Source organism: Diachasma alloeum, unplaced genomic scaffold, assembly GCF_001412515.2.
Source record: "Diachasma alloeum isolate Michigan unplaced genomic scaffold, Dall2.0 Dall_scaffold_01094, whole genome shotgun sequence".
Taxonomy (NCBI): domain Eukaryota; kingdom Metazoa; phylum Arthropoda; class Insecta; order Hymenoptera; family Braconidae; genus Diachasma; species Diachasma alloeum.
In genome coordinates this window covers 63,575-77,357 of record NW_021681205.1, presented here as the reverse complement: position 1 = coordinate 77,357, position 13,783 = coordinate 63,575, and the positions used below count along the sequence as shown (strand labels likewise).

The window sequence follows — 13,783 nt, the reverse complement described above, 5'->3', positions numbered from 1 at the left end:
GGACCGACTCACACTTTTTTGTGAATCTTACTTCGCTCGCGGATTACGTTTCGGAACGTAATTTTTACGTTTTTTTTCTGGTAATTTTTATTGAATTTTTCCCACCGTGTAAAATACTGTGAAATGATCATTGCGAGTTCATTATTTTCGATGACTCAACACTTTTCTTTGATTTTCCCTTTGAAAAATTTGATGAAATTGATATTTATCAGTTCATTGCTTGAATTGAGTTGTCAGAAAGTCTCAAATAGTTGTCGATTATTCCACTATTCATTTCGAATGGTATTTTTACTGGAATAAATTAACGAAACGATGAACGAAAAGTTTTAATGAAAAACCTAGCGGATTCAATAGAAAATTCTATTGGATTTCTAGTCAATTTTTATTAGTTTCTGGCCGATTCTAGTCGGAAATCTGTAGCTTATGTACCCTTTTTTCAATAGAAATGTTCAATGGAAAATATTCTATAGAAAAAATCAATGGAATTCTATTTTTCCATAGAAATTCTTCGACTTCAATTATGTCGAGGAATTCCTATAGAAAATGTCCCAATAGAAAAAGTTGTATAGAAAGACGAAATTCTACTAATTTTTTTTTGAAAATAGTTTGTTTTGGACTTTGAAAAAAAACGCGCAATACAACTGCGGAATTCCTCAATTGAATCGGCCAAAAACTAATAGAATTGTTCAAATAAATTACATAATAATAATCGCATAAAATTTTTAATATCCAATTCTTAATTGTTGTCATTTATTCTATCAAAAGACAACGATAGAAATAAAATTTATGCGTATTCCTTCATTATTTGAAAAATTACATTTTTTATTCATTCCCACCCACGTTATTTTACATTTTTTTCATTTCTTCTCGTTAAAATGAGATCATAAACTTGAAAATATTAATTTCCTTCCCATACTTGAAGAAAAAAACCATAATTCCAAGTTTCCCCTGACACAAATGAAGAAAAACAAATTTTTCTAGCTGATTATCCCTTTTTAAAAAATTTCCGTCTCCAATTCATGATTTCGGCTATTCAGTGCCGGTCATTAGATTCATCGTTCTATCAAAGAATAAGGATAGAAATCGAATCGGTGGGTATTCTTTCATTATTCGAAAAGATATTTCATGGAGTTCGTCGATATATATATCAAAAATAAGAATGAATCGAATTAATCTCATCCTGAAGTCGCAAAAGTCAAAGAAAATAAATCTAATAGAATTTTCCCCTGAATTCACCCAGTTTTTCTATGAAATTTAATTCGTCACATACGACTTCGAAATAAAAAATAGTCATGAATCCATAAATTAGTAATTGGAATATTTTCCTCAGCTCTGGTATCATCCTTAGTGCAACTCAATGTAGTCCCCACCTTAGATTTTAGTTATGAATTTATTTTAATTATGATTTTCGTTCATTTTTAGTTGTAGTCTTGCATATGGCTGTGGCACGTACCCCTGTGTCTCAATATCTCAATTCTCAATAATCTCCCAAAAAAATTGGAGATCATTGTTAATTCTGCAGAAATTTCCGAAAGTCTATGTTCCCATTCCTCAATGATTGGTTCGTTTCACAGCCGGGCTCGAACATCATTTCCATCAATTTCTTCCGGCTGTTTCGAGTCATGAGACTCGTCAAACTCCTCAGTCGAGGCGAGGGCATACGAACGTTGCTCTGGACATTCATCAAGTCCTTCCAGGCACTGCCATACGTCGCTCTACTCATCGTCATGCTGTTTTTTATTTATGCGGTCATTGGAATGCAAGTGTTTGGGAAAATTGCGTTAGACAATGAAACTGCGATCTACAGGAATAATAATTTTCAGACGTTCCCGCAGGCTGTTTTGATATTGTTTAGATCAGCTACAGGTAAACAGGGCGAATAAATTATTGTAGGATATTGAAGTGGAACAAAACATTAGATTGTTGGAGATGTTTCCATAACAGACTGAGAAAAACAATTACTTTTGCATATTTATTTTTACATATATATATTTGCGTTTAAAATGTGCGGATTTTCTTGTAGTTTGTAAAAATTCACTTGGCAAAAGTAATTTTTTTCTCAGTGCATGTGATAATGAATTTCATTGAAATTTGTTAAGAATTCCATTGGAATTCTATTGAAGTTCTATTGAAAAATCTATCGATTTGTTGATTAAATTTTCAATAACACGAATATTCAGTAGCGAATTATGCAGAATTTTCAATTAATCGATAAATCAAGGATATGTTCCTGTTCATTTTCACGGAATAATTGAATTGTAATGCGCAATTTTCATCGATTTTGACATCAAATGAAATTTTTGAATGAAGAAATTGAAGTGAATTTTGAATGAAGAAATTCCTTGAAATTTCAGTAGAACTGTCACATGATAGAAATTTCCAGCAAATGTACCGGAAAATTCTGTCAAAAATTTTCAACATTTTATGATCTAGGGGGCAAAAATAAAAAAAAACAAATTTTATTGAAAATTCAGTGGAATTTCAAGTCTTTACACAACAAGAGAACGAGAATTCTCCAACTTCCTTGAATTTTTAATAAAAATATGACCATTCGCCCCGAATTAAACCAAATTGTCAATTAATTAAAACTTCAAGATGTTCACAATTCCCTGAATTTCCCAATTGCCATGAATTTTGTCATCAAATCGTGAGTCTTTAATGACAAAAATTCCAGAAGTGTACCGAAAATTTAAGCCCAAAAATTTCCAACATTGCAGTAAATATCCTCAAAATTCGCAGGTGAATCATGGCAGAACATAATGCTGGACTGCTCCTACCGTCCTCGTGAAGTGAAATGCGACGTAAAATCGGACGACGCTAACAAGGAGAGTTGCGGCAACGACATTGCCTTCCCCTACTTCATATCGTTCTACGTTCTCTGTTCATTTCTCATAATAAATTTATTCGTCGCCGTAATCATGGACAATTTCGATTACTTGACCCGCGACTGGTCGATCCTGGGGCCGCACCATTTGGACGAATTTATTCGCCTGTGGTCTGAGTACGATCCGGACGCCAAAGGGCGTATAAAACACCTGGACGTTGTGACTCTATTGCGAAAGATATCGCCACCCCTGGGTTTCGGTAAATTGTGCCCGCACAGAGTGGCTTGCAAGCGACTAGTGTCCATGAATATGCCGTTGAACAGTGATGGAACAGTGTTATTCAATGCGACTTTATTCGCGGTTGTGAGAACGTCGTTGGGAATAAAGACAGATGGAAATATTGACGACGCGAATGCCCAACTCAGGGCGGTAATCAAGAAAATATGGAAGAGGACTAGTCCAAAGTTACTTGATCAGGTGGTGCCGCCACCGGGGGTGGACGATGAAGTGACGGTGGGCAAGTTCTACGCGACTTTCTTGATTCAGGATTATTTCCGGAGGTTCAAGAAGAGGAAGGAGCAGGAGATGAAGGAGGGGGACAAGGATTGCCATAACACTGTCACTCTGCAGGCTGGACTCAGGACTCTTCACGAAGCTGGACCTGAATTGAAACGGGCCATCTCGGGAAATCTTGAGGAACTGCTGGATGACAATCCTGAACCGATGCATAGGGTAATTTCAATAAATTTCAATGGGGAAATTGCAAAAATCGTAGTGCATGCAGATTCCCATTCTGGGTTTTTTTTTGAAGAGTGATGGTAGAGTTGATTTAGGGGGGCAGGGGTTACGGAACTTTATGGGTCAGACCAAACTCAAATGGAGTCGGAGAGCTTCGAGTGGAAATAACATTGGAATTTTAGAATAGATTTGAATTTTAAAATGGATTTATGGTTGAATTTGAATATTCAGGAGTGAATTAAAAATTTCAGAATATAGTCACCTGATTTCTTCAATTTTTTAAAACTTTTCCAAATTTTCTACTGAATGATTTCAAGGATTCTTCAACGATCAGGCTCTCGAAAACTTCAGTGGACATGTCTCGTGTCGAAAATTTTGGGGATTTGACATCACAAAACTCAGAGTGAAATTTAAAACTGCGTATGAGAATTCTACTGAATTCTATTCGAATTCTACTGAAATTCTATTAGTTTTTTTTCCGATTATCATTATTATTATTATTATTATTGTTGTCGCTTTTATTTTGCTAGGAAATTCCGCTGCTTTCATATCGAAATTCTGTGTTATTTTGAAGAGTGATGGTAGAGTTGATTTAGGGGGGCAGGGGTTACGGAACTTTATGGGTCAGACAAAACTCAAATGGAGTCGGAGAGCTTAAAGCGGAAATGACATTGGAATTTTAAAATAGAGTTGGATTGATGATTGAATTTAAATATTCAGAATTGAATAAGTAGATTTTTTGTGAATTAAAAATTTCAGAATATATTCACCTGATTTCTTCAATTTTTTTAATTTTTCTAAATTTTCTACTGAATGATTTCAATTGTTATTGCTACAATTGTGGATTTTATTCATGCCCTGAGACACATAAAATTCCCGAAGAACAAACCAAATTTTTTCAGCGAGATTTACCAATTGAGAGTGTTTTAATTGGTAATAATTCATAAATTTAATTATATTTGACAGATAAATCACATCGATTATCGATAAATTACTTATTCTCTCGAAATTTTCTACATGAAACTTGTCAGGCGTAAGTTTTCCAAGTGGTTTCCGGTGATTTGTGCATTTCTGATGATAAAATTCAAGAAAAAACATTTGGAAAATTCATTTCCAAAAATTCTTATTCAAAAAATCACAATAGGATAAGTTGCATGGAAGAATCAGCATCTGTTCAGATCTTTTCATCAAATATTCATCGAAAATTGTCCAATTTTTTCGTGAGATACTCAATGGATATTGAATAGAAAAAAATTGAGAAAATGGTGAAAAAAACGGATCGCATTTGTAATAGAATTTGAATATGACTGGGCTTTTAATACGAATATCTAATTTATCATTTCTTTCCAGCGGAATCACTCACTATTCGGCAGTGTCTGGTCCAGTATGCGTCGAGGTCACCACAGTTTCCGAGCGAAATCCCTGAAAACTCCCGCCAACCCAGCCCCAAAAATCTCGCCCTCGAACTCCATAGACTTCCTCCCTTACGCCTCCCTCCACAGGCACGGTGCAGTCGACAACCAAATCACCGCGAGATCCCACCAAGTAGTGCCGAATGTGACAGGGTACGTAGTCTCTCATGTACGAAAGAATATTCATCAAAAAACCTACTCAATTTTTAGAAAATTCTATTGATTTTTCTGTTAGTTTTTGGCCGATTCTATTGAAAAATTCTGCAGTTTATCTGCATTTTTTAAATAGAAGTATTCAATTGGAAATATTCTACTAAAAAAATCACTAGAGTTAGATTTTTCTATATAACTTATTATATTGAAGTATCTTCTGTAGACATTCCTCGGCTGAAATTTTTTAGCTTTTTTGGTCGACTTTTTGTAATGGAAAGGGGAGAAAAATAGAGTGGAAAGAACTTGGAAAATTCATGTTGAGGAATTCCTACAGAAAATATATCGATAGAAAAAGTTACGTAAAAAAATGAAATTCTAGTAATTTTTTCAATAAAATAGTTTCCGTTGAACTTTTTTCAATGGAAGAAAATGAGTTAAAAATTATTAAAATTTTGTACCGAATACGCTAGAGTATTCTATTGGATTCCTACTCATTTTTCTATTATTTTTTGGTTAATTCTATTGAAAAATGCATCAGTTTATTTGCTCTCTTTTTTCAATAAAAAATATTCTATATAAAAAATCACTAGAATTTGATTTTCCTAAACTGCATTGAGATATTTTCTGTACAAATTTGTAGCCTCAAAATTTCCAATTTTTTTCGTTCAATTTTATTAATAAAAAATGAAGAAAAGTCCAGTGGAAAAAAATCAAAGGAAATTCATATTCAGAAATTCCTATAGAAAAAATTGTATAGAAATTTGGAATTCTTCCAATTTTTTCTATAAAATAGTTTCTACAGAACATATTCTATCAAAAACGAGCAGTAAAGCTGTGGAATTTGTCTTGACAATCTTGCAAAAACTAATAGTTTAATCATTTTATTTAAACGAATAGTTTAATAAGTTGAATAATTTCAACAGACGTTCAGTAGAAATTCCGTAAGAATTTCTACTGAATTTCGTACATTTTTCTATGAAATTTTCCGTTAGAAATTTTGGCCCGATCAATAAAATTCGTGGGGAGGTGCCCCGTGTCTCATGAAATATTCTCCGTAATTTCCAGGGTGACTGGCAGCACTCCCATCAATCAAATGGGCGCCGAGGAGAACATCCCAATGCGCCCACTGGCAATGTTCGCCAATGCCAACTCGGGAATGCAGCCGGCGAACTACCAGAATCCCTACAAAGTGTTGGAGTAAGTCCCCAAGAAAACATTAGAATGATCATGTTCACGTGACACGTTAACTAGTGCACGGAAATTAGTATCGGTGCATCCGAAACTCTCCAGACATTCGACAACATCGATTTCAGAACAAATATTCATATCTGTGTAGTTTCAACCTTTACTAGTCATTTTATTATTCTTTCATCCCGTTATATAGAAATTCCTATGTTCACGGAGAAATTTCGTAGGACAACAGCACTTTTTCTGAGAAATTCTATGAGGATTCAAATTTTTTGGTTTACGCAAATATTGAAGTTTGCAAAATTAATCTTCGAGTTTTGAAGTTAATGAAAAGAATTTTTATACTCAAATGTTTGAAGAAAATGCTGACTTCATAAGGAAAAATTTCTGTTGAATATCTTTTCCGGAATTCTATCAATATTCTATCAATATTTTATTTTTTTATCGATTTCTATTGAATTGCCTTTTGGAATTGAGCCTAACGAAAACATTCTATTGAATGTCTTTTGGAATTCTTTGAGAATTCTATTGACATTTTATCAAAATTCCTTGTTTTTTTTATGAAGAAATGAAGGAATGACTAATCAAGAACTTTTCTATTCAGATTTTTAAAGAAAATACTCATTTTGTGAGGAAAAAAATCAAATTCAATGTCCCCTGGAACTCTCATTCTATCAAAAATTCACATTCTATCAAACATCTACTCTTTTATGCCGATTTCTAATGAAAATTATGCGAATAATATCGTTAAAAAGCCATGACTAATCAAGAGAATTTTTCCACTCAAATTTCTCCATAAAAACGGAATTCTATTGAATGTCTCTTGAAACTCGTCAAGAATTCTATCGAAATTTAATAAAAAATCGATTTTTTGTGCCGATTTCTATTAAATACTGTACAACGAGCGTCAGTAAACGTCTGATGCTTGACTTTCTCTCTTAAAATTTCCCTTACAAAAATTTTTAAACCCACATTTTCTAACACCAAAAAAAAAATAACGCAAAAAGCCAAAAAAATTGATGCCCAAAAATTTCAGCAGAAAAAATCTCGAGAGGATAATTTCAATAGAGAAATAAAAATCCATTGATTTCTACCAAAATTTCGATAGAAATCGACTCCAAAAGAACGAATTTCAACAAAATTTCGTGGACAAAGCGCTGTTTTATCTCCTCAATTTCTCCATGCGTGTTACAACTTCCGCTTTATTTCGATCGTCGTTCCACTGCTTCTGTTTTACTGTCGTAAATTTCAGCGGCCCAGATGGCGGTAACTATCTCCATCCAGGCAATGAGTACGGTAAGAATTGTTGTTTCATAAATAAATTATCCTCCCTCTACTTTACTGCTTAAATCTAGTGAAATTGCGATGCTTAATCGCATGGGCCTCATTCTAATAATTTAATCCACCATCCACTGCACGATTCCACCTGCATCTGATACCTCAGTGTCCACTACTCTAGATATCGTAAAGTCGTTCCAATGATTCGGTAATAATGAAACTATTGAGAAATTCCAGAGGAACGAAAAAAACCATAACATTTTCGGTATCGGGATCAAATGAAACAAGTGGATAACGTTTTTTTATAAATGAGGAGTTATTGTTGCTCATAAATTAGCAATTTGCTTCCGAATGGATTCTTTTTTAAAATTCTTATTTCAAATGATTCTACATTCAGGCCCTCACGCACGAAAAAAGTCAATAGAAAAAACTATCGAATTCGTTAGAAAATTCTATTAAACTTTCTATTAGTTTTTGGCTGATTCTATTGGCATGTAATAGAAAACATTCAATAGAAAAAGTCAACAGACTTCGATTTTTCTATATAACTTATTCTTTTCATATATTTTCTATAGAAAATGTTCGACTCAAATTTTATAAGTTTTTTTCATTCCATTTTTCTTTTCTTCTCATCAAGAAAATCAAGCGAAAAAACTTGGAAAATTTGAGCCGAGGAAATTGTATAGAAAATATCCGAAGAGAATAAGTTGAATAGAAAAATCGAATTCTATTGACGTTTTCTCTTGAACATTTCAATAGAATCGGCCAAAAACTAATAGAAAATTTTATTGAGTTTCTATTGAATTTTCTGTTCGAAGGACGGTGGCGATATACAGTTGTATACATATATACCTGTAATAATAATAATAATAATAATAATAATAATAATAATAATAATAATAAAATGTGTAATTATAAAACTAAAAAGTCAATTATTTGAAATAATAGTAATTCTTCCCAGTAAAATATAATAAAAATGAAAAAATAAAAAATAAAAAATAAATAAATAAAAAAAAATAGAATGTCAATACACCTTAATTTAAATAAATAAAATTCTATTGAGTTTCTATTTAATTTTGTATTAATGGTTTTTATATTGAAGAAGGGAATTTATATCACATTCCCTATCTTTGTGACGTCACAGAAAATGATTGGATGGGATTTGGATCAAGTAGGAGGGGAACCGGAATTATTCTCAAAATAAATAACCAGAATTTTTTTTTTACTGAAAAACAATGGATTTTCCAGACCAACTACTCAATTCTATTGCGTTTCTATTGAATGTTCCACCGAATTCGCTAGGTTTTCCCACTAAATTTTTCCGTGCGTGATATTCGGACTATTTAGACCACATTTAACTATCCCAACATAAAAAATTGAAACGTAATATTTGCGCGACAACAAAGCTTCCATTCGGAAGCGAAAACCACATCCCCACGCTTTTGTTATCCCTGTCGGCGTGTATTGTGTGCAGTCTCGAGGATGGAATTGAGCAACAGTTGACACCACCAACCCCACCCCCAAGAAGGAATCTACCAAGTGGTGCTGCCATAACATTTGCAACAGGCACCAGTGGTAACGCCGAATCGAGTAGCGCAACAACAAGTCGCACACCCTCGCCAACCCTAAGTCCATCGCCATCATTTGCCTCATCGTCCAACGAAGGGGCGCACTATTACGCTTATGCGACACGTGGATGCTGTCCCGATACTCCCGGCTGGAAGCAACAGCATGGTACGATAAATTCCGCTAAAACAGTTGGTCCATAAAAACCCCTGAACCATGAAAAAAGCTCTTCATTTCGGTTACGTTCTTCTCATTTCGTTCATTCGGATGGAAAATTTTAATGCACGACATGCACTTTATTGGAGATTTTTCATTTACATTCGTACATTTTTCATTTCCACCCCGAGTGTCTCTTCGATCGATGTCAAAAGCAAATGCTAGAATGATTGGACATGATTTTTATAAATTAAAAGAAAAAATCGACGAGGGTTTTGTCAGTCTGTGTTGTCTGTCTGTCTATATTGGTGCTCAGCCCCTGCCGGCGGAAATGAAGATAATGCAAATGACATTGATAAGGGAATGTCGCCGAACGAGGGTAATACAGGAGTTATACAGCGTAAACGGAGTAAGCAGGGTTCGTCGAAAAGATCGTCGAAACGATCGTCGAATCGGTCGAAGGGCTCGTCGAAGCGCTCTAGCAAGCACAGGGAGGGCTCGAGCGAGGGTAAATACTCATCGGTGAGATCGCGAAAGTCTCACAAGAGTGATGACGATGATGATAAGGCCAAAGACTGCTCGCACGGTGAGAGGAGCATTGCTAATGGGCTTAAATTGGCGCAGACACAGGCCATCGCTGTTGCTGGCTTCTTCGCTGATGTCGATGCACGCCAGTGGCGGGTTTGCGAGTCCTGTCTGTCGCATCGGGCCTCCTTCCACGGCAGAGGTGATGTTTCATCGGATAAAAAAAACATTCGAAATGTCTTGAACAATTCGAGGGGGAGAGAAATGTCAATTGAAGTTGCTCGATGCATGCACTATCTGAGCTTTTGTACACACTAACCCAATTAACAATGCTTTGCAAGGCACGCGTTTTTTTTTCTATTATACAGAACCACAGAGTATCACACTTTATTGGCAGTTTAGAGTGTTCGTCTGGTGCACTCCAGCGGGCATCGATTTTTTTTTGGATTTGGGCGGGGGATGGCGGTGGAGTGCGTCAGATGAGAGGCAGGTTTTTGGGGAATTTTGATGATCAATTGGGGGTCATGATTCTCAACAGTTTCGTGGGCCGGTGAGAGCAATGGGGGCGTCGGCTCGGAGAGGTTGTCGCACAGCTTGCCGGGCAGTCCGTCCGATAGGAAGCCCAACTTCGAGGTCATTGGGAGTGCTGAGAGCTTGGTGGGACGGGTGAGTCGTATTTGGCGGCGTTTTGGGGGTGGACGGGGGATTTGAGTGGTTTCATTTATGTTTTTCATAGAAATGCTGTTTTTTAGTCATAATCTTGTTGTTAACGCGAATTCGCTAGAATATTCTATTGAAATTCTATGGGATTTCTAGTGGAATTCTGTTGAAAAATTCTATTTGTTTTTTGCGCTGATTCTATTGTATATTCAATAGGAAAAAGTCAACAGATTTCCAATTTCTGCTTGAATTCTCCTCTTAGATTTTTTCTGTTAGAATTATTGGGCACAAATTTTCTAAGTTTTTTCTGCTGGATTTTGTTTTGTTTTGCAGTGCAGAATCCTAGTGGGAAAAACTTGGAAAATTGATGCCCAAGCATTCTTGTAGAAAAAATCTCGAGAAAAATTCAAACAGAAATTCTAAATCTATTGACTTTCTTATCGAATATCCAATAGAATCAGCACAAAAAAAGAATAAAATTTTTCAATAGAATTCCAATAGAATTTTCTAGCGAATTCGCTAGGTTATCTATTGAATTTTTCTACACGTGAAGGGGTGACAGAATGCTGATAATTTTCCAAATTTTTATAAATCGAAGCACATTAATATTTTTACAAATCGAAGCACATTAATCTCCAGGAGGTGATGATGAAGGTCAATGTGCTTTAGGTTCGAAAAATATTAACAACTTCGAGCAGGAAATTGGTTTAAAAATTTCGAGAAAACGATGGCCTTCTCTTAGCCCTTAAGGACTAGATTAATTGACACTATTTTATTTTCTTTCCATTTCCGTCTTCACAATTAGATTAATTTAATTGTATTCATTCTCAAGTTCATTTTATTAATTCTCTATGAATTCGCAAGTTACAACATTGAATGAAGAGGAATTACGTTAAAGAGGAATAAAGTATTGTCTGTGAGATAAAAAAAATACACAAAACACAAGTTATTCGAAATTTCATTCGGGTGATAGAAAATGTCTTTGTCTTCCTCAAAATTTTTTAAATCCATCTCTTCAATATGAAAAGAATTTCCGACTTACATTGATTAAGGTTTAAATATCCAAATCGAAATTTAAAAGTATTAAAATAATTGATGATCTAAATTTCCAATTAATGATGAATTAAATATTTTATCACATGAAACTAAATTTTTCATTAAGAAAATAATACTAAATTTCTCATCAGTCAATCTTCGTAACTAAATTACTGATTAATAAATAATTCTGAACTTGAATTCTGGAATTGATAATTACTTCAATAATTAAAGTTTATTCACTTATTTATTTATTAATTTATGGATATGGCTATCCCTGAAGTTCAATGGAAATTCTTCAGAGTTGTCTAGCGAATTCGCTGGGTTTTTCCAATAAATTTTTTCACACGTCACTTTTGTAAAACAACAATTATCCACACGATCCCTTAACAAGGCGTGTCACTCACTGCAGGTATTAGCTGAACAAGGATTAGGTAAATACTGTGACCCAGATTTCGTGCGTTACACATCGCGTGAGATGCAGGAGGCCCTTGACATGACTCGAGAAGAGATGGACCGTGCTGCGCATCAGCTACTGCTGCGTGAGCGTCGAGGACAACCGTTGACCTTCCAGCTACAACAGAGTATGGATCAACACTGGAATCCAAGACCCCAGGGCCCAAGAGAAGTGGCTTACGAGCAACTGCGGGAACAAATGCCCTCATTAGAGCAGCCACAATTATCCCTTCAGCCTCAGTCACAGCAGCAACAGCAGCAGCAGATGTATCGAGAACAGCCGCCTTCTTAGCGGCTAAGAAGTCTCCAGGTAATGCTCGAACCACTCATTAGCAACGAATTCATGTTACTCATCGGTTTCAGTTCGAAATTTGTATTTTAAAATTCGTCAGTCATTGCGAAAGAAATGGTGAAACGTGAGGAATAGGAGAATTCGTTTCATCTTTTGTATTTATTTTTTTTAGCTCGTGGAATATAAAGAATTGCAGGGTGGCTTCACTTTCAATTTATATTACATGATTGCGAATTTAGGAATGTCACGATCGAATGATATGATGGGAAAAAAATATGAAGGAAAATATTTGTGAATAAATTCAATCGAAAGATTTAGTGAATTTTCTAGAAATTCTATTGGGATTCGATTTTGATTTTTCTACAAGAATACTTGAGCATGAATTTTCTATTTTTTTTCACTCGGATCCTGTAATGCGAAACAAACAAGATATAGTGGAAGAAACTTGGAAAATTCGAGCCCAATAATTTTAACACAAAAAATCTCAAGAGAAAAATTCGAACAGAAAAATGGAAATCTATTGACTTTCCTGTCAAATATCCAACGGAATCTGCGCAAAAAATCAATAGAATTTTAACGAGAATTGCCTAGAATTTTCTATTTAATTTTTTCATACGTGAAACTAAAATTAGATTGAAATGAATTCAAAAAAATTTATTAATCTTTATTTTGACGTATCAATAATTCTCGTGAGATTTATTGTAGCAAAAAGTTTCTCTTGTACTTCTTTATTATAAAATTCAGAAAATAGAACAAGATGAATTCATTGTCGTCAATTTTCGCAAGAGAAATCCCAACGGAATAATAAATTACATAGAAAAATCAACTATCTGTTGAAAATTATGAAACCTGGTAATTTGACGCGAAAACTGATTAAATTTTTGGAAACAATTTCAAAAGAATTCTCATAAAATTTCCACTTCAATTTTCTCATATTTCAATTATTCTCGCGAAGTCTTGCAAAAAAATCCTCCGGTTCTTTGTCTTCCACATCAGATGACATATTTCCAAAGAATTATTAGTAATTCCCATTATTCTCAAATTCCATTCAAAAGTTGCATTCTAAAATCATTAATTCACTGAATGTGAACACAGTGCTGATGGTGAGTAAGGAAAAACCGACAACAAAGTAATCGAATTGAAAAACAATCCATTCAGAAAATTTTAAAATTCTAATCAGCTATTTCCAAAGAATCATTGAATCTCTCTATTGTCACTACCACCTATAACTGTGGATTTTAATAAAGAATTAATCTCATTGTTGACAAATACTGTGACTACCCATTTGTCTGGACAAAGAAATAACTGTCATTAAATTTTAAAGAGATAGTTTGCATCAAGGTAAATGACGATACTCAAGGAATGAATGAAGAGTTATGCAGTTATATTGTTATACAGTCCTGTTTCACAAGTTGTAATCGTCGTCATCATCTCTAGTATTCAGAAAGGGGGGTAATTATAATCATCGATAACGTGAAGTGTGCGAATGAATGAGCGTG

The 13,783-nt window shown here is 34.5% G+C and overlaps 1 protein-coding gene across 1 annotated transcript in view; it reads left to right on the top strand.

The window, feature by feature from the left end:
* LOC107045861 (muscle calcium channel subunit alpha-1) overlaps nt 1–12,563 on the top strand; it is a 35,245-nt gene extending 22,682 nt beyond the window's left edge. Inside the window, exons 17-24 of the mRNA XM_015268264.1 lie at nt 1,575–1,866; nt 2,740–3,557; nt 4,914–5,128; nt 6,194–6,325; nt 9,069–9,328; nt 9,633–10,043; nt 10,380–10,507; nt 11,949–12,563. Coding sequence (XP_015123750.1) covers nt 1,575–1,866; nt 2,740–3,557; nt 4,914–5,128; nt 6,194–6,325; nt 9,069–9,328; nt 9,633–10,043; nt 10,380–10,507; nt 11,949–12,284 — 2,592 coding nt within the window. The 3' untranslated portion in view covers nt 12,285–12,563. The remainder of the gene's footprint in view (nt 1–1,574; nt 1,867–2,739; nt 3,558–4,913; nt 5,129–6,193; nt 6,326–9,068; nt 9,329–9,632; nt 10,044–10,379; nt 10,508–11,948) is intronic.
* The last annotated feature ends 1,220 nt before the right edge of the window (nt 12,564–13,783 follow it).